Raw genomic sequence first — 20,876 nt, forward strand, 5'->3', positions numbered from 1 at the left:
CCGCCACATGTCTGCTGTGTGATCTTGGGCAAGTCACTTAACTTCTCTGGGCCTCAGTTACCTCATCTGTAAAATGGGGATGAAGACTGTGAGCCCCACGTGGGACAACCTGATCACCCTGTATCCTCCTCAGCGCTTAGAACAGTGCTTTGCACATAGTAAGCGCTTAACAAATGCCAATTATTATTATTATATAGAGACAGTCCCTACCCAACAGTGGGCTCACAGTCTAAAAATAATATCATTATTATTATTAACAATAAAAATAGTAATATTGATAATAACAATAATATAATAGTAGTGATAATAACAATGACCCCCATTGTACAGATGAGGAAACTGAGGCCAGAGAACTGAAGTGACTTGCCCAAGGTCATACATGCAGTAGACAAGTGGCAGAGCCGGGGTGAGAACCCAAGTGCTTCTGATTCTCAGACCCGTGCTCTACCCACGAGGCCAAGCTGTGTCCATACTAAACTCCTACTATGTGCCAAGCACTCTACTAAGCACTGGGGTAGATACAGTCAGCACAGACTGTGTCCCCGTGGGGCACACAGTCTTGGGAGAAGAGGGGGCGGTGAGAGGTAACAGAGATTACAGATGAGGTAACTGAGGCCCAGAGAAGTGAAGTGACTTGTCCAAAGTCAAATAGCAGGTAAGTGGCAGATGATGGGATTTCAGATAGACGTCCTCAATCAATCAATCAATCGTATTTATTGAGCGCTTACTGTGTGCAGAGCACTGTACTGAGCACTGTCCTCCAGCCCTCAAGGAGTCAGTCTTCCCTCACGGCCCCCGAATGACAGACAACAATCTCCCTCTGGACTTAGGAATTGCTCTCGAATTTATTCCCCTTAGCTATTTGGGTAATCGAAACCAGTCTTACATTACTGTTCCCAGTATAAATGGAGAGATGAGGCACACTTCCCAGTGTTTTCACTGTAAGGCAGATATGGATAAGCGAAGACTTAATCGAGGCTTTAGTGCTTCATTTATTTTCCCGAATCGGGGCTAACCACCAGTTCACATTCTTGGGAGCTGCGTAATGACATTTCCTGTCAATGATTCACATTCGAGTGACCTTTTAAAGAGCGAACAAAAAAATAAACTTATTAGGAGCCTCGTGGCAGTCGTCGGCCAATACGCTGAGAGGATTCGAATCTGCTCCGTGAGTCGAGAGCCTTGATAAGCACCTGTGGAAGTCTTTTTTTTCTGAAATTCAATCAAAACTCTATTCAGATGGGCAAATCCCATCCCCGAGCAATTTGTAGCCCATGGTGTTCTTAGATTTCCGAAGAACCAAAAGTGGTTTGGGGGCATTACAAAGAGAAGGAATTAATTCTTTTTATTGACTTTTCAAAGTCTGTTTCTGCTGTGACGTCCATCGATGTCAACAAATGGACCGACCAAAAGAGATTACTAAGGAAGGAAATGAGTTTAAACCACAGGTTCAACTCAATATTGTATAGTCTTTGGAAAGGGAATTTTTTAAGTGCAGGTGTTTATTTTGTCATTATTTCGGAACTCTGAATGTTGGACATTTAAATGCTAATCTCTTGTAAAACAGAAATAGTATTGGAGATCTGTTTTACCCAATTTTTAAAATATTTTAATACGCTGTCTTTTTCACCCTCCCAGAAATAAAAACCAGCCTCCAACTCAGCCGATGATCTCATCTCTATCCATTCTCTTTTGCTACCATCAAGGAACAGTGGTGAAAGGGTCGCTTTTAATCTTCCTAGTCAGAATTCCAAGAATTGTTTTCATGTACGTTTACAACATTCTGAAAGAACAGGTAAGTTCACTCCCTGCCATTGCCACCACTGCTCCAGTTGCTCAATCAGTCAATCAATTACTGGTATTTATTGAGTGTTTACTGTGCGCAGAGCACTGTACTAAGCGCTTGGGAGAGTACAGTAAAACAGAGTTGGTAGACACAGCCCCTGCTCACAACAAGCTTACAGCCTTGAGGGGGAGGCAGACATTAATTTACAGAAATTATGGATAGGTGCATAAGTGCTGTGGGGATGAGGGTAGGGTGAATACTAGATGCTCAAAAAGTAGATCCAAGGGTGAAGATATGGAAAATTTGCTGACAACAAAGTAACTACCTTTGTGAAAATTCTGAGATAAATAATAATAACTATTATTATTATTGTGGTATTTGTTAAGTGCTTACTTTGTTCCAGGTACTGTACTAAGCACTGGGGGGGATGCAAGCAAATCGGGTTGGACGCAGTCCCTGTCCCACGTGGGGCTCACAGTCTCAATGCCCGCTTTCCAGATGAGGCAACTGAGGCCCAGAGAAGTGAAGTGACTTGCCCAAGGTCACACAGCATTCATTCATTCATTCAAATCGTATTTACTGAGCGCTTACTGTGTGCAGAGCACTGTACTAAGTGCTTGGGAAGTACAAGTTGGCAACATATAGAGATGGTCCCTACCCAACAGTGGGCTCACAGTCTAAAAATAATATCATTATTATTATTAACAATAAAAATAGTAATATTAATAATAACAATAATAATAATAGTAGTAATAAAAACAATGACCCCCATTGTACAGATGAGGAAACTGAGGCCAGAGAACTGAAGTGACAGCGGGCTCACAGTCTAGAAGGGGGAGACAGACAGCAAAACAAAATGTATTAACAAAATAAAATAAATAGAATAAATATGTACAAATAAAATAAGTAAATAGAGTAGTAAATATGTACAAACATATATAAATATATACAGCAGACAAGTGGCACAGCTGGCTGAATCCTTCTGACTCCCAAGCTTGTGCTCTATCCACTAGGCCATGCTGCTTCCTTCTCCGCCACCCCAGCCATAGCAGGAGGACTTGGAGGATGAAATCTGGACCAAGATCCCCAGTCTACTTGTTCCTAAACATTGTGGATTTTATATCTTCTCCTGTAATGGCCTATGTTTCCCCAAGGGAGCACTTCCCGATTTTTCCCATTACATAAAGGGCAGCATTGGGATTTGATGATGTGTATCATATAAGAATGGGTACAGAGACCCAAATCCCTGCCAAAAATCAAGTCATGGGCAATAAACTGGGTCACAGGATAAGAGAGCCGAAACTCCACTGAAGTCACAAGAGATGACCTGGCCCAAGTGCCTGAATCCAGGCAGGAGAATAACAGAATAATAGTAATAATAATGGTATTTGTTAAGTGCTTACGTTGTGCCAAATGCTGTTCTAAGCATTGCGGTAGATGGACGTTAATCAGGTTGGGCACTGTCCCTGTCCAACATGGGGCTCGCAGTCTCAATCCCCATTTTACAGATGAGATAACCGACGCCCAGAGAAGTGAAGTGACTTGCCCAAGGTCACACAGCAGATAAATGACGGAGCCGGGATTAGAACCCATGACATTCTGATTTCCAAGCCTATGCTCTATCCACTACGCCATGCTACTTCCAGGAAATCTCTTTGTAAAGATTTCCGGGGAAAGAGATGCCCCAGCTTCCCAAGGTCTTATTACTGTATCTGTCAAGAAAGTCTTCCTTATGTCCACCGTCAGCCCCATGACATTTGCATACATATCCGTAATTTATTTACATAGGCATCTGTCTCCTCTGGACTGTGGGCTTGTTGTGGGCAGGGATCATGTCTACCAGCTCTCTATTTTATTGTACTCTCCCACGCACTTTAGTACAGTGCTCTGCACACAATAATAATAATAATTGTGGTATTTTTAATTATTAATTATTATTATTATTGAGCACTTACTGTGTGCCAGGCACTGTACTAAGTGCTGGGATGGATGCAAGGCACTTCAAAACCTGATGCAAGGCACAAACTCCTCCAAGAAGCCTTCCCTGACTAAGCCTTCCTCTCCTCTTCCCCCCATCCCTTCTGCGCTGCTCTTATTGGCTCCTTCATTCAACCTCCCTCCCATCCCCACAGTATATATATATATGCAATGTATTTATTATTATTTATGTATTTATTTATTTATTTATTTATTTATTTATTCATAATAATGCCTGTCTATTATTTATTTATTCACACAGTCTGTCTCCCCTTCTAGACTATGAGCTTGTTATGGGCAGGAATGTGTTGCTATATTGTGCTCTCTCAAATGCTTAGTTCAGTGCTTTGCACACAGTAAGCACTCAATAAATACACTTGAACGAATCAGTGAATGAGTGAATACAAGCAAATAGTTTTGAACACACACCATTGATTGATTACGCCCCTTTGCCTCACGAGAAATGGGAGAAACCGGTCAACATCAGCTCTTGTAATCCCTTTCTATTCTTGAAGATAGCCATCAATTCACTGTCCATCAGTAAACAACTCCAGTCTCTCTGCCCCTTCCTCTTAGGCCCTTGTACTTCCCTTTAATCATTTTTATCTTTCTTCTTTGGACTCTCTCCAGTGTCTCCACATCCCTTGTAAAGAGCGATGACGAGAGCAGGGCAAACTGCAGTGCAGTGATTGCTTCTCGATTCTTGCACGGGGGACCGTGAGGGTTGGGGATGCGGCTGGAGGAGCCGATGAGATGGATGGACAGGTGAACAGTGCGGCAGATGAGAGTGCGAGAGGGGAGCCCAACTCTAGTGCAGAAGCAGCGTGGCTCAGTGGAAAAAGCCCGGGCTTTGGAGTCAGAAGTCATGGGTTCAAATCCCGGCTCTGCCAATTGTTAGCTGTGTGACTTTGGGCAAGCCACTTAACTTCTCTGTGCCTCAGTTCCCTCATCTGTAAAATGGGGATTAAGACTGTGAGCTCCCCGGGGGACCACCTGATCACCTCGTAACCTCCCCAGCGCTTAGAACAGTGCTTTGCACATAGTAAGTGGTTAATAAATGCCATCATTATTATTATTACTGCCTGTGGGAAAAGCAGCCTGGCCCAGTGGAAAGAACACGGGCCTGGGGGTCGGAGGACCTGAGTTCTAATTCTAGCCCTGCCACTTGTCTGCTGGGCGATCTTGGGCAAATCACTTCACTTCTCTGTGCCTCAGTTACCTCATCTGTAAAATGAGGATGAAAGCTGTGAGCCCCCTGTGGGACAGGGATTGTGTCCAACCTGATTATTCTGAATTGACCTTAGAGCTTAGTACAGTTCCTGGCACATGATAAGTGCTTCACAAATACCACTAAAAGAGAAACCGTATACAAATCCCAGAGTGTGATGTTATATTTTAAAATGGTAGTTGTAAAGTGCTTACTGTGTGCCGGGCACTGTACCATGCTCCGGGGTAGATACAGTTCAGTCTCTCATCCTATCTCGACTGGATTACTGCATCAGCCTCCTCTCTGATCTCCCAACCTCCTGTCTCTCCCCACTTCAATCTATACTTCACGCTGCTGCCCGGATCATCTCTGTGCAGAAACGCTCTGGGCATGTTACTCCCCTCCTCAAAAATCTCCAGTGGCTACCAGTCAACCTACTCATCAGGCAGAAACTCCTCACTCTCGGCTTCAAGGCTGTCCATCACCTCGCCCCCTCCTACCTCACCTCCCTTCTTTCCTTCTCCAGCCCTGCCCGCCCCCTTTGCTCCTCTGCCTCTGCTAACCTCCTCACTGGGCCTCGTTCTCACCTGTCCCACCATCGACCCCCAGCCCACGTCCTCCCCCTGGCCTGAAATGCCCTCCCTCTGCCCATCCGCCAAGCTAGCTCTCTTCCTCCCTTCAAAGCCCCACTGAGAGCTCACCTCCTCCAGGAGGCCTTCCCACACTGAGCCCTTCTTCCTCTCCCCCTCTTCCCCCTCCCCATCCCCCCCCAGCCTTACCTCCTTCCCCTCCCCACAGCACCTGTATATATGTTTGGACATATTTATTACTCTATTTTACTTGTACATGTTTACTATTCTATTTATTTTATTTTGTTAATATGTTTTGTTGTCTGTCTCCCCCTTCTAGACTGTGAGCCCGCTGTAGGGTAGGGACTGTCTCTGTATGTTGCCAACTTGTCCTTCTCAAGCGCTTAGTACAGTGCTCTGCACACAGTAAGTGCTCAATAAATGCAATTGAATGAATGAATACAGGCTAATCAGATGGGGCGCCTAGTCTTAATCCCCATTTTTCAGATGAGGTAACTGAGGCCCAGAGAAGTTGCCAAAGCCAGGTAAGAACCCAGGTCCTTCTGACTCCCTATGAGCCCGGGCTCTAACCACTAGACCACACTGCTGCCAGTTCCTAGGCACCACTTTGTAGCATGTCATTATATTTGTTCTAACGTTCTAGACTGTGAGCCCACTCTTCTAGACTGTGAGCCCACTGTTAGGTAGGGACCGTCTCTATATGTTGCCAACTTGTACTTCCCAAGCGCTTAGTATGCTCTGCACACAGTAAGCGCTCAATAAATACAATTGAATGAATGAATAACATTGGACAGAAAGCCACTGGTGACAATAATGATAATGATAATGATGGTATTTGTTAAGCGCTTACTATGTGCAAAGCACCATTCTAAGCACTGGGGAGGTTACAAGGTGATCAGGTTGTCCCACAGGGGCTCACAGTTTTAATCCCCATTTTACAGATGAGGTGACTGAGGCACAGAGAAGTTAAAAGTGACTTGCCCAAAGTCACACAGCTGACAGTTGGCGGAGCCGGGATTTGAACCCATGACCTCTGGCTCCAAAGCCTGTGCTCTTTTCACTGAGCCACGCTACTTCCCTGATCTTCAAGGTCTGTCACTCTATCAGAGAAAAGAGATCATTCATTCATTTCATTCATTCAATCGTATTTTTTGAGCACTGACAATGTGCAGAGCACTGTATTAAGTGCTTGGAAGCAACAGAGACAGTCCCTACCCAACAGCAGGCTCACAGTCTAGAAGGGGAGACAGACAACGAAGCAAAACAAGTAGACAGGTGTCAATACCATCTAAATAGATAAATAGAATTATAGATCTATACACAATCAAATTTATCTTGTAAGATTTGCTCTTCACAAAACAATGCGTGGCTTTCTACCATCTTACATTCTTCTAAATGATTGTACAGTGATTTGATGCATTCATTCAATCGTATTTATTGAGCGCTTACTGTGTGTAAATGTTTTCCCAAATACTGATGTCAAACAGATGAAACTGCTGGGGCATCCCTTTGCTGCTCTTATCTGCTCTTTGTGGGCAGGGAACTTGTCTGCCAACTCTGTTGTAACAATAATACTAATAGCAATAATTATGGTATTTGTTAAGCGTTTAATATGCGTCAGGCACTACTAAGCGTTGGGGTGGATACAAGCAAATCGGGTTGGACCCAGTCTCTGTCCCACGAATGGCTCACAGTCTCAATCCCCGTGTTACAGATGAGGTCCCCGAGGCCCAGAGGAGTGAAATGATTTGCCCAAGGTCACACAGCAGACAAGGGTAGAATTAGCACCCATGACCTTCTTCTTCCCAGGCCATACTCTATCCACTGTGCCATGCTGCTTCTCAAGCGCTTGCATTCTCCCAAGTGCTTAGTTCAGTGCTCTGCACATAGTAAGTGCTCAATAAATTCCCTTGATTGATTGAGTCTTATAATGATGAACCCAATATTTACCTTGTTCCAATCCTTAGGAATTTTTGCTTTTAAGCAGTTGGTATTCACCCCGCCACCGCAGCCTCACAGCATTTTGTACATATCCATGATTTATTTTATTGTATGCCCATACACTATAAGCTCCTTTTTTATGGTATTTAAGCACTTACTATGTGCGCTCTTCTAAGTGCTGGAGTAGGTACAAGCAAATTGGGTTGGACACAGTCCCTGTCCCACAAGGGGCTCACAGTCTTAATCCCCATTATACAGTTGAGGTAACTGAGGCCCAGAGAAGTGAAGTGACTTGCCCAAGTTCACACAGAAGACAAGCGCTGGTGCTGAGTTTAGAACCCAAGTCCTTCTGACTCTCAGGCCTCTCATTTCCAGGTTTCATTTTCTAATCACGGCCCATTCATTCATTCATTCAATCATATTTATTGAGCGCTTACTGTGTGCAGAGCACTGTACTAAGCGCTTGGGAAGTACAAGTTGGCAACGTATAAAGACGGTCCCTACCTGACAGTGGGCTCACAGTCTAGAAGACCCAACAAATCATATGGTTTCTTATAATGATAATTATTATTATCATGGTATTTGTGAAGCACTTACTATGTGCCAAGCACTGTACTAAGCGCTGGAGTAGATACAAGATAGGTTGGACACAGTCCCTGTCCTACATAGGGCTCACAGTCCTAATCCCCCTTTCACAGATGAGGGAACTGAGGCACAGAGAAGTTAAGTGGCTTGCCCAAGGTCTCACAGCAGACAGCATAGCTTAGTGGAAAGAACACAGGCTTGGGAGTCAGAGGTCGTGGGTTCTAATCCCGGCTCCGCCACTTGTCAGCCGTGTGACTTTGGGTAAGTCACTTAACTTCTCAGCGTGGCTCAGTGGAAAGAGCCCGGGCTTTGGAGTCAGAGGTCATGGGTTCGAATCCCAGCTCTGCCACATGTCAGCTGTGTGACCTTGGGCAAGTCGCTTAACTTCTCTGAGCCTCAGTTCCCTCATCTGTAAAATGGGGATTAAGACTGTGAGCCCCACGTGGGACAACCTGATCACTTTGTACCCCCCCCCAGCGCTTAGAACAGTGCTTTGCACATAGTAAGCACTGAACAAATGCCAACATTATTATTATTATTATTATTATTCTCTGGGCCTCAGTGACCTCATCTGTAAAATGGGGATGAAGACTGCGAGCCCCACGTGGGACAACCCGATCGCCTTGTATCTACCCCAGCACTTAGAACAGTGCTTGGCACGTAGTAAGTGCTTAACAAATACCAACATTATCATTGTTGTTATTATTAAGAGGTGGAGCCGGGATTCGAACCGACTCCGAAGTCGGTGCTCTCACCACTGAGCCACGCTGCTTCTCTTTGGAGCCCCGGGGTCCAAAGCCCCTAATATGGTGCAGGCGGGAGCAGCACAAGCAGTCGTCTCCGTGTCAGCAAGCATCTTGGAGTAGCAATGGTTGGATCGGACGCAGCTCTCCGGTCTCCTCTTGCTGATGGCTTGGAACCCGGCCCTTCCTGGTGACCCGATTTCTGAGATTCCACATCTGGCTGGCAGATTGAGGCCTTTGTCTAGCCTAGAAGAGAGTTGCTTAACCACCAAAAATATCCCCCTCTCCTTCTTGCGGGCTGCTGCGTCTCTGCGATCAATCCACGCCTAGAAGAGAGTTCCTTAACCACCAACGATATCCCCCTCTCCTTCTTGCGGGCTGCTGTGTCTCTGCGATCAATCCACGGTGTTCATCATCATTATCTTTATTCGCAGTAATAATAAAAAGCAGAAGCAGCGTGGCTCAGTGGGAAGAGCCTGGGTTTATAGGGACTGTCTCTATATGTTGCCAATTTGTACTTCCCAAGCGCTTAGTACAGTGCTCTGCACATAGTAAGCGCTCAATAAATACGATTGATGATGATGGTGGGCTTGGGAGCCAGGGGTCATGGGTTCTAATCCCGGCTCCACCACTTGTCAGCTGTGTGACCTTGGGCAAGTCAACTTCTCTGGGCCTCAGTTGCCTCATCTGTAAAATGGGGATTAGGACTGTGAGCCCCTCGTGGGACCACCCGATCACCTTGTAGCCCCACCGGCACTTAGAACAGTGCTTCGCGCATAGTAAGCGCTTAACAAATGCCAGCAATATTATTATTAATAATGGTAATAATAATGATAATAATAGTTGTGGTAGTTGGGTAGGGACTGTCTCTATATGTTGCCAGCTTGTACTTCCCAAGCGCTTAGTACAGTGCTCTGCACACAGTAAGCACTCAATAAATATGATTGATTGATTGATTAAATGTTTTACTACGTCCCAGGCACTGTACTACGCGCTGGGGTGGATACAAGCAAATTGGATTGGATACAGTCCCCGTCCCCATTTTATAGATGAGGTAACGGAGGCCCAGAGAAGTGAAGTGACTCGCCCAGGGTCATACAGCAGACAAATGGCAGAGCCAGGATTAGAAACCAGATCCTTGGCTCAGTGGAAAGAGCCCGGGCTTTGAAGTCAGAGGTCATGGGTTCTAAATCCCGGCTCTGCCAATTTTCAGCTGTGTGACTTCGGGCAAGTCACTTCACTTCTCTGGGCCTCAGTTACTTCATCTGTAAAATGGGGGATTAAGACTGTGAGCCCCCCGTGGGACAATTTGATAGCCTTGTAACCTCCCCAGTGCTCTTAAAACAGTGCTTTGCACATAGTAAGCGCCTAATAAATGCCATTATTATTATTATTATTACTTCCAGGTCTGTGTTCTGTCTACTAGGCTATGCTGCTTCCTTTGTGCAGAGCACAGTACCAAGAACACTGTAAATGCTATCCCGGCCCACAAGGAGCATACAATCCACAGGAGAAACTTCCAGTCTACAGTGTACAGTCACTATTCCTCTGACCTCTAATCATTTAATTTCTTCCTCTTCCTGAGACACCAGAGCACCGTGCCGATTTCTCACATGCCTTACTCTTTTTTTATGCTATTTGTTAAGCGCTTACTAAGTGCCAGGCCCTGTACTAAGCGCTGGGGTAGATATGAGCTATTCAGGTTGGACACAGCCCATGTCCCCCTGCGTGGGACTCACAGTCTTAATCCCCATTTTACAGATACAGGAACTGAGGCCCAGAAAAATGGAGTGACTTGCCCAAGGTCACACAGCAGTGGTGGAATTAGAACCCAGTCCTCTGATTCCCAGCTCTGGGGTCTATCCACTAGGCCATACTGCTTCTCCAGGGGACAGGAGTGGAGCGGTAAGGACTGTTCAGAGCGCCCATCAACCAGCTCTCTCCGGAGGGATATCCCCCCATCCCTTCCCCGCTTTCAGCTTCTAAAGTCTTCTGCTGCTCCTGTTAGAAGAAATCTAAATTCTTAATCAATCAATTGTATTTAAGAGTGTTCTAGAGCTAGAACTAATCTCTCCATGAAACTCTGAATCCACTGCACCTGGAAAATGTGAATCAGGCCCCTCATAATAATAAAACTAATAATTATGATGTTTGTTAATCACTTCCTATATGTCAAGCACTGTTCTAAGCACTAGACTGTAAGCTCATTGTGGACAGGGATTGTGTCTGTTATATTGTTATGCTGTACTCCCAAGCACTTAGTACAATGCTCTGCACAGAGTAAGTACTCAGTAAATATGATTAATACTCCCAAGTGCTTAGTACAATGCTCTGCACATAGTAAGTACTCAGTTAATCAATCAATCGTATTTATTGAGCGCTTACTGTGTGCAGAGCACTGTACTAAGTGCTTGGGAAGTACAAGTTGGCAACATATATGTAAATATGATTAACTGACTAACTGGGGTAGATCACAGTCCCTGGGCCACGTGAGGCTCCCAGCCTAAATAGGAGAGAGAAGGGGTATTGAATATTGAATGGGTATTGAATCTGCATGTTACAGTTGAGAAAACTGAGGTGCAGAGAAGTTAAGGGACTCATCCAAGATCGCACAGCAAGCAGTTGGCAGAGCTGGGATTAGAACCCAGGTCCTCTGATTCCCAAGCCTGTGCTAGCCTCCTGCGGTGCATTGGCCAGAACATTTTACCTGCCTCACTCCTGCAGGGCCCGGCCTCAAATATGGGCAGAGAAGTTGCTTCAAGTAGAGACAGTCCTGCCCTCATGATGCTTTCCAAGCATTCTGCAGCATGGCTTAGTGGAAAGAGCCCGGGCTTGGCAGTCAGAGGTTGTGGGTTCTAATCCCGACTCCGCCACTTGTCAGCTGTGTGACTTTGGGCAAGTCACTCAACTTCTCTGTGCCTGTTACCTCATCTCTACAACGAGGATTAAGACTGTGAGCCCCTTAAGGGGCGACCTGATGACCTTGTATCAACCCCAGCACTTAGAACAATGCTTGGCACATAGTAAGTGCTTAACAAGTACCATCATCATCATCATCACTGATTGTTGTCTCTCTGCTTCTCTCTCTCCCTCACTCTCTCATAGGGAGTCATCAAACTGCCCAAGAAACTGCTGTATTAGAACCCCCTTGTGTGAATTTCTCCTGCTGGGGCTTTGCCTGGGTCATTTTCTTGTTTGAAAATGAAACCTAAAGGGTGTGAGGACAAATATGCCGTTTGGTCAGCAGTGCCAGTGGAAACCAGAACACCAGGGAAACAGCTGTCCTTGTTGTATTTCTGGCCCGCAGAACCAGAAAAGACTGGAAATGCCCCAAGTTAGCTTGTTCTCACACAATGTTCAGCTTTATTTCCTCTTCCTAGCAGTTGGAGTGACTGCCAAGGTTTTAGATACCCACCTGGTTCAGAGTTTGGAATACGTGCGCGTCATTCATAAATGGGGCCGTTGGGGCATGTGCTTGTGTTAGGAAATCTTTGGGCTTTATCTGCTCTTCTAAGCAGAGTAAAGTTTTCCTGGATATTGGTCTTTTGTGCAAACATCATTGGAGAAACCACAAGGCTAGTGTAGAAATTGGAAGACAGTGAAGACATCTTTGTCTTCCTGATTTTGAACTGTGAATGAAGTAGATGGGATTGGTGAGGGAACAACTGGTTACGTTTTGGTTGTGATCTTGGGTAACCACATTTCTGTGGCTTTCATTTTCCTTAGAAAGGCTCTCCACTGTCAAGCAAAGTTGAAGGTTTTCCCCCTTTTTACTTTCTTGTTTTCCTCAGTTTGAACTCTCCAGGTCAGAAGTCCCCCAGCAAAAAGAGATTCTAATTTTTAGGAGCCAAGAGAGTTTGTGACTCCAGAAGTTCAGCTGCAACTTTTTCAGTCAATAAATCTGTGTGCAGAGCCCTGTACTAAGCGCTTGGGAGAGTACAATATAAAAAGTTGGTAGACATGTTCCCTGCCCACAACGAGCTTACAGTCTTGACGGGGAGATGGACATTAATATAAATAAATTACGGATATGGACATAAGAGAAGCAGCATGGTATAGTTAATAGAGCACAGCCCCAGGAGTCAGGTCATGGGTTCTAATCCCGGATCTGCCACTTGCCTGCTGTGTGACCTTTGGGCAAGTCACTTAACTACCGTGTGCCTCAGTTCCCCCATCTGCAAAATGGGAATTGAGATCACTTAACTACTATGTGCCTCAGTTCCCTCATCTGCAAAATGGGAATTGAGATTGTGAGCCCCATGTGGGACAAGGGACTGTGTCCAATCCTATTTGCTTGTATCCCCCCCAGCGCTTAGTACAGTGCCTGGCACATAGTAAGCACTTAACATATACCATAATTATTTATTATTATTATTAAGTGCTGTCTGGCTGAGGGAAGGGTGAATAAAGAGTGCGGTTCCAAGTGTAAGGGCAATGTGGAAGGGAGTGGGAGAAGAGGAAATGAGGGCTTTGTCAGGGAAGGTCTCTTGGAAGAGATGCGTTTTCAGTAGCGTTTTGAAGGTAGGGAGAATGATCGTCTGTCAGATATGAAGAGGAAACTCTTTGAAGTAAAGACCCTTCTTTCGTACAGTCAGTTTTTAAACAGAGTGGTCCTGGTGTCTAGTATGGGCAGTAAAATGTTACCATCAAATTGACCCCTTGGGGACTTTTTACCAAATTATTTTTAATGAGTGCTGGGAATATGTTTTATAAATTCTTTTCATCAGCATATACAGCGCAACTCACTGACCTAAAATTCCTCCCAGACCTCCGCTCAAGTTTCTCTACTCCAGTATTCTCAATCCCAACTCTAACCAAGCTGCAAAGAATTCTGACCGAGTTATATCCAGTGGAATCAGCTTTTGGGAAAAAATAAAATTGCCCATATAAGGGTAGTGTACTCCAAGGGTCCTCGTGATTTGGGGGATATTTGTGGAAATGCTTTATGGGATTATTATTTTGGGCTGTGGGTAGTACAGTAGACATTTTTTTTTCCTAAAGTCCTCAGTGTCTTGTTAAACCATTCAATCTTGAGATCTAAGCATTTCAATTGCATTTAAAAGGTGTAATTTTCTTCCTTGGATTTTAACCCCATATCTTTGCCCTGTTTCTAATAATAAGGGAGATGGAATTTATCTACATATGTCTCTAACTAGACCTTGTGTGACTTTTTTTGCATTTATGTTCCCTCCAGAACCCTAATTTTTCAGAACAAGGACTAAATGAACCATAAATGGTGCCATTAAATAGGAACATTTGTTTCCTTGTTAAATCCATGTTCCCTGGTGGTCCTGTGGAAGGCGTAATTTTCTTCCTTGGACTTTAACCCGGTATCTTTTCCCTATTTCTAATAAAAGTAGAGATGGAGTTTTTCTACATATATGTCTAGCTATTTATTCATCTATTTTATTTATTTATTTATTTTAATGTCTGCTTCCCCCTATAGACCATGAGCTTGTGTGGGCAGGAATGTGTCTGTTGTTATATTGTACTCTCCCAAGTGCTTAATATAGTGCTTTGCACACAGTAAGCACTCAATCAATACAAATGAATGAATGAACTAGAAGTTACACTACTTTTTGTTTTTTTTTGTTCTTTCGCTCATTTTTCAAAACTAGGACTAAATGAACCATCCAATAGGAATATTTGTTTTCTTGGTAAATCCATGTTCCCTGATGATCCTGTGGCAGTACTAGAAGGGTTACTGATTTCCCCTGTGGTCAGCGGTTAACAGCAGCCACAGCTGCTCATGGTACAGTTGTTTTCTTTCCAGGAGAGAATCTGTAATCCATGGGAAAAAAAATGTTCTGTTCCTCCATCATTATTGCAATGTGACACAAATAGAAAAATGAAGTTTCTTATGTGGAGGCGGGAATCTCTGATGTTTTCAGTAGGAGTAAACTGCCTCAGTCAAAAAAAAACAAGCATCCGTTTTCCAGGTTCTGCTGTGTACTAACCAATGCCTCCTTAATTTATTTTTCTCTCCCCCCAACCCCTTCCCCTATGCAGGAGGAGAATGCTTTTGCAAGATGCATGTTCAAATGCTGTTTGTGCAGTTCCTGTTCCCTTGACAGATGCCTAAATTATCTAAATCAGGTACAAATTCAACCGCAAGCACTATTGTAAAGTGAACAAAAGGTCCGAACCATAAAAAACTTGAGGGCGGCATTTTTAGATTTTGGAAGAAATGTAGTTCTTTCAATAGAAGCCAGCAGACTTCGGAGATGAAATTACTAGGCTAAAGAATACTTATCAGAAATAACCTCCAGTGCTTCGTCAATGTGCTGTAGGGTTTTTTTTGTAAGAAAGAGAAAAGATCTGCTGATTTGTACTTCATCGATGAAGTTTGGTTAAGATACAGATTTATTTCTAGCAAATATGTTTAATGGATATTTTTAACTTTGCCTACTTGTATTCTGCCCCAGGCCATTTGGATAGATTGAAAATGGAAATATTTCAGGCTAAGAATATCGGAAATATGTCACTAGCCTAAAGTTTGCACTAATATCAGTTTTTCACTAATTCATTAGACTGTTTGATCATTTAACTCTCTACCCCCCGACCCCGCCACCAAATCCCCTTCAGTCAACTTCCCCCAAATGGATGTCTATCGTAAGGCATAGCATGGAATCTAATTTTAGAAAGCCAAAAACCAACTGATTGGGGTCCCACATTTTAAGCACTAAAGTTTTAGGACTGAAACACTTTTTATCACAGGTGTCCAGCATTGTTTTGGTGGCATGTGTTAAGCTCTTATGTTGCAGACACTGTACTAAGTGCTGAGAGTACGTACGAGCTAATCGGGTTAGACCTTATCAATGGCCCCCATGGGGCTTACGGTCTTAATCATTCTGTCGTATTTATTAAGCACTTACTGTGTGCAGAGCACTGTACTAAGCACTTGGGAGAGTACAATACAGCAATAAAGAGTGACAATCCCTGCCCACAACGAGCTCACACAGATGAGGCAGCGTGGCTCAGTGGAAAGAGCCCGGGCTTTGGAGTCAGAGGTCATGGGTTCAAATCCCGGCTCTGCCAACTGTCAGCTGTGTGACTTTGGGCAAGTCACTTCACTTCTCTGAGCCTCAGTTCCCTTAGCTGTAAAATGGGGATAAAGACTGTGAGCCCCCTGTGGGACAACCTGATCACCTTGTAACCTCCCCAGCGCTTAGAACAGTGCTTTGCACATAGTAAGCGCTTAATAAATGCCATTATCATTATTATTATTATTATTATTATGAGGCAACTGAGTCCTTTCTTCCTTGTTCAGAGCATCCCCCTCAGGTCCAGCTGAGATCACCAGGTGAGTAATTGACATCCTGTACAAATGAGTATTCCTTCTGGAAGGGGTTCTGAGGAGTGGAAAGAGCACGAGTCTGGAGTTAGAAGGACCTGGGTTCTAATTCCAGCTCCGCCACTTGTGTGACCTTGGGCAAGTCACCTTAACATCTCTGGGCCACAGTTACCTCAACTGTAAAATGGGGATTAAGAGTATGAGCCCCACGTGGAACATGGACGGCGTCCAATCTGATTAGCTTGTATCTCCCCAAGAGCTTAGTACAGTGCATGGCACATAGTAAGCGCTTAACAAATGCCATTTAAAAAAACAAAAAAACACAGGGTTGCATCAGCCCCGGGCCAAATGAAGGAGGAGGTAGGAGACAGCAAGAGAAGCTTTTTTCTCTCTTTGGCAAGAAGGTAATATGATTAGGCCTCTCTGACCAGGATGGAAGGGTCAAGCTTGCTGTTACTTTACATTACAACAATACAGGTGAGGTAGGAGGGGGCAAGGGGACTGAGTGCTTTAAAGCTGATGATAAAGAGCTTCTGTTGGATGCGGAGGTGGATGGAGGTTCTTGAGGAGTGGGGAAACATGGCCTGAACATTTTTGTAGAAAAGTAATCTGGGCAGCAGAGTGAAGTATGGACTGGAGTGGGGAGAGACAGGAGGCAGGGAGATCAGCAAGGAGCCTGTTACAGTATTGCACTCTCCCAAGTGCTTAGTACAGTGCTCTGCACGCAGTAAACACTCAATAAATACCATGGATTTATTACCTACGTGCCCGCACCGGTTTGGGATTCCATGATTATTTCATCTTTCTGTCTTTCATAAAACATTTAACAGGAAGGTCTTGAACTCTTTGAGTCATCTTGGCTCTTTCTGATTCAGCAAGATGCTTAATTCTGGTTTAAAAAGAAGAAAAGAATCAGCCATTCAATCGTATTTATTGAGCGCTTCCTGTGTGCGGAGTACTGTACTAAGCACTTGGGAGAATATAATACAATAAACAGACAATGAGCTTAAGTACTCCCTGCCTCCACAGAGCATCTAAACTGCTTAGTACAGTGTTCTGTGTACGGTAAGCGCTTAATAAATACCATTGATCGATGGATTAATCTAATGTTCTTCTCTATCCGCCAAGCTCAACTTATTCACTTTTAATATTTCAAGTTCTCTTTTCTTTCCTCTTATTACAAGTTTGCTTGGTTTCAATGAGCCTCTTTTTTCCATCCATCAGTAGTATGGACTTGCCATTTGTAGTTTTGGTTCATCCAAAGCCAACTGGCAGGCGATCAGTTTCGCCATTGTGGAGGGCAGCTGTTCAACTCAGAAGAAAGTACTCAATATTTTGTCATTTCAATGCCCAGATTAGCAACACTATTTCAAGGCCCTGAAAGAACTTCAGCTCCTTCCATTCTTTTTTTTTCTTGGCATTTGTTGAGCACTTACAATGTGTCAAGCACTGTTCTGATGCTGGGATAGGTACAAGTTTTTTGTTCTTTTTAAGTTGGACACAGTCCTTGCCCCGCTTGGAGTTCACAGTCTAAGTAGGAGGGAAAACAAGTATCCCCATTTTACTGCTGAGGAAACTGAGACACAGAGAAGTGAGGTGACTTACCCACGGTCACACAGCAGGCAAGTGGTGGAGGCAGATTTAGAACCCAGATCCTATGACTCCCAGGCATGTGCTCTCTCCTCTAGGTCACCTTTGTTTTGGTAATCCCCCCTTCCGTAGTTTGTGTGCTGGGTTACCCACTTGTATTTGTTACGAACTAGATGCAGTCCACCAAACACTACTTTTAATTTTTGGTCTATGAAAACAAATCCTCAGCCCTTAGAACAGTGCTTTGCACATAGTAAGCACTTAATAAATGTCATCATTATTATTATTATATATATATATATATATTTATTTATTTATTTATCAATGGGATATCAGAAGAAGCTGGAAATACAAGGAAGTTCTATTACATCGGGAGTTCTTGAAGAACCATTACGGGAAAAGCATGTTATAGTGACCATTGATTCGACAGGAATCTCCTATTACAGGAAAATCATGTTATAGTGACCACTGATTCGATAGAAATCAGTGGTTGGGGGAAGTGATTTGAAGACGGCACTGGGAAATTTTGGGGTACAAATTCCTGAATTCTCATTGTACCTAACTCCAACAGAATTCTTTATATTCTCACCATTTATTATTATGGTACTGTAAAGTTAGCCCAACTCTAAGTATGTACGGTACTGCAAGGCTGAGGCAGAGGCTGGAAAGGCGAGCAGCGTGACACTTTGGCTAATTTTTGCCACACTTATGGTCACAACCATTCCTTCCTGTAGCGGATCTACCTGTGCCAATTTGTGGATCATGCTATGTCCAAACAGACTGGTGTTACAGAAAGTACGTTCCCTAATTCTTTCGCCTTGTTAAATCAGAATCTTGTAATCAAAGCATGTTATAACAGAACTCTGTGTGTGTGTGTGTGCATGTGTGTGTGTATTCAAGTGTGTATACCCTGCATATTGTAAGAGTTTGCATTTGGGTATAGGAGTTGCTAGTGCGTGACTCTGTGGAAAGAGCCCGGGCTTTGGAGTCAGAGGTCATGGGTTCAAATTCTGGCTCCGCCACCTGTCAGCTGTGTGACTTCGGGCAAGTCGCTTCACTTCTCTGTGCCTCCGTTACCTCAGCTGTAAAATGGGGATTAAGACTCTGAGCCCCCCGGGGGGACAACCTGATCAACGTGTACCCTCCCCAGCGCTTAGAACAGTGTTTTGCACATAGTAAGCGCTTAATAAATGCCATCATTATTATTATTATTATTGTGAATGTATTTTATCACCTAAAGCAGGATGTGTTTTAGTTGATTTATTTAAAAATGTGCCATGCCTTGGATCTTTGGTTTCCATACAAGTGAGGTAGATAGAACTATTTGATTGTATTTGATTTCTAGACTGTGAGCCCACTGTTGGGTAGGGACGGTCTCTACATGTTGCCAACTTGTACTTCCCAAGCGCTTAGTACAGTGCTCTGCACACAGTAAGCGCTCAATAAATACGATTGATTGATTGTATTTTAATATATTTAAGGTTCGGGCCACTAGAGAAAGAGCATGGGCCTCGGAGTCAGAGGACCTGGGTTCTAATCCTGGCTCTGCCACATACCTGCTGTGACCTTGGGCAGTTCACTTCACTTTTCCGTGCCTCAGTTCCCTCATCTGTAAATGAGAATTCAGTACCTGTTCTTCCTCCTACTGGAGAGCCCATGTGGAACCTGATTATATTGTCTCTGCCCCAGTGTTTCATAGAGTGGTAGAGGAGCAGTGTGGCTTAGTGGAAAGAGCACAGGCCTAGGAGTCAGAGGGCCTGGATTCTAATCCCAGCTCCACCACGTTCCTGCTGTGTGACCTTGGACCAGTCACTTTACTTCTGTGTGCCTCATTCACTCATTCAGCAGTATTTATTGAGTGCTTACTGTGTGCAAAGCACTGTTCTAAGCTCTTGGGAGAGTGCAATATAATAATAAACAGACACATTCCCTGCCCATAACAAACTTAGAGTCTAGAAGGGGAGACTGACAATAGTTTAAGTAAATAAATAAATAAATTACAGATATCAGGCACCTCATTAATAAAATGGGGATTCAATACCTGTTTGCCTTCCAACTTAGTTACTGAGCGCTGTGTAGGACAGAGACTGTATCTGACCTGATTGTCTTGTATCTTCCCCACTGCTTAGAACAATGCTTGACACATAGTAAGCACTTAACAAATACCACAATTATTATTATTGCCCCATAGTAAGCACTTAACAAATACCACAATTATTATGATTACTTTTCCCAAGAATACAAGTTGATCACGAATGATGAGATCATTAGGCCCTGTTCTGGAGTCCCGTCCCCAGTTTCAATGGAAGAAGGAGACCCTAATAACAGGTAGATTCCTCATTTCATCCCAACCCCCAGGAGAGTACTGAGTTTCTTCCAGCTCTGCTGCTCATCGGCTGCATATCCTTGGGCATTTATTCATTCATTCAATCGTAGTTATTGAGCGCTTACTGTGTGCAGAGCACTGTACTAAGTGCTTGGGAAGTACAAGTCGACAACATATAGGCGTCCCTACCCAACAACGGGCTCACAGTCTAGTAGGGGGAGACAGACGTCAAAACAAAACATGTAGACAGGTGTCAAAATAATCAAAACAAATAGAATTAAAGCTATATGCCCATCATTAACAAAATAAATAGAATAGTAAATATGTACAAGTAAAATAGAGTAATAAATCTGTACAAATCTGTACAAGTGCTGTGGGGAGGGGAAGGAGGTATGGCTGGGGGGATGGGGAGGAGGAGAGGAAAAAGGGGGCTCAGTGTGGGAAGGCCTCCTGGAGGAGGTGAGCTCTCAGTAGGGCTTTGAAGGGAGGAAGAGAGCTAGCTTGGCGGATGGGCAGAGGGAGGGCATTCCAGGCCAGGGGGAGGACGTGGGCCGGGGTTCGACGGTGGGACAGGTGAGAACGAGGCCCAGTGAGGACGTTAGCGGTGGCAGAGGAGCGGAGGGTGCGGGTTGGGCTGGAGAAGGAGAGAAAGGAGGGGAGGTAGGAGGGGGCGAGGTGATGGACAGCCTTGAAGCCGAAGTCACTTCACTTCTCTGGGCCTCAGTTACCTCATCTGAAGACTGTTAGTCATGGCTTAGTGGAAGGAGCATGGGCTGGGGAGCTAGAGGTCGTGGGTTCTAATCGGGGCTCTGCCCCTTGTCTGCTGTGTGACCTTGG

At 44.3% G+C, this 20,876-nt stretch overlaps 1 protein-coding gene across 5 annotated transcripts in view; it reads left to right on the forward strand.

The window, feature by feature from the left end:
* Positions 1-20,876, forward strand: part of SLC44A3 (solute carrier family 44 member 3) — a 156,020-nt gene that overhangs the window by 102,686 nt on the left and 32,458 nt on the right. For all 5 annotated transcript variants that reach the window (XR_005450399.1, XM_038745896.1, XM_038745893.1 and 2 more), the window contains 2 exons: positions 1,639-1,795; positions 14,839-14,925. Coding sequence is in view for 4 of the 5 variants with exons in the window: in XM_038745896.1 (XP_038601824.1) it covers positions 1,639-1,795; positions 14,839-14,925 (244 nt within the window). In the remaining variant the exon portion in view is untranslated. The remainder of the gene's footprint in view (positions 1-1,638; positions 1,796-14,838; positions 14,926-20,876) is intronic.

The sequence above is a fragment of the Tachyglossus aculeatus genome, chromosome 4 (genome assembly GCF_015852505.1).
Source record: "Tachyglossus aculeatus isolate mTacAcu1 chromosome 4, mTacAcu1.pri, whole genome shotgun sequence".
In the NCBI taxonomy this organism is placed as follows: Eukaryota; Metazoa; Chordata; class Mammalia; order Monotremata; family Tachyglossidae; genus Tachyglossus; species Tachyglossus aculeatus.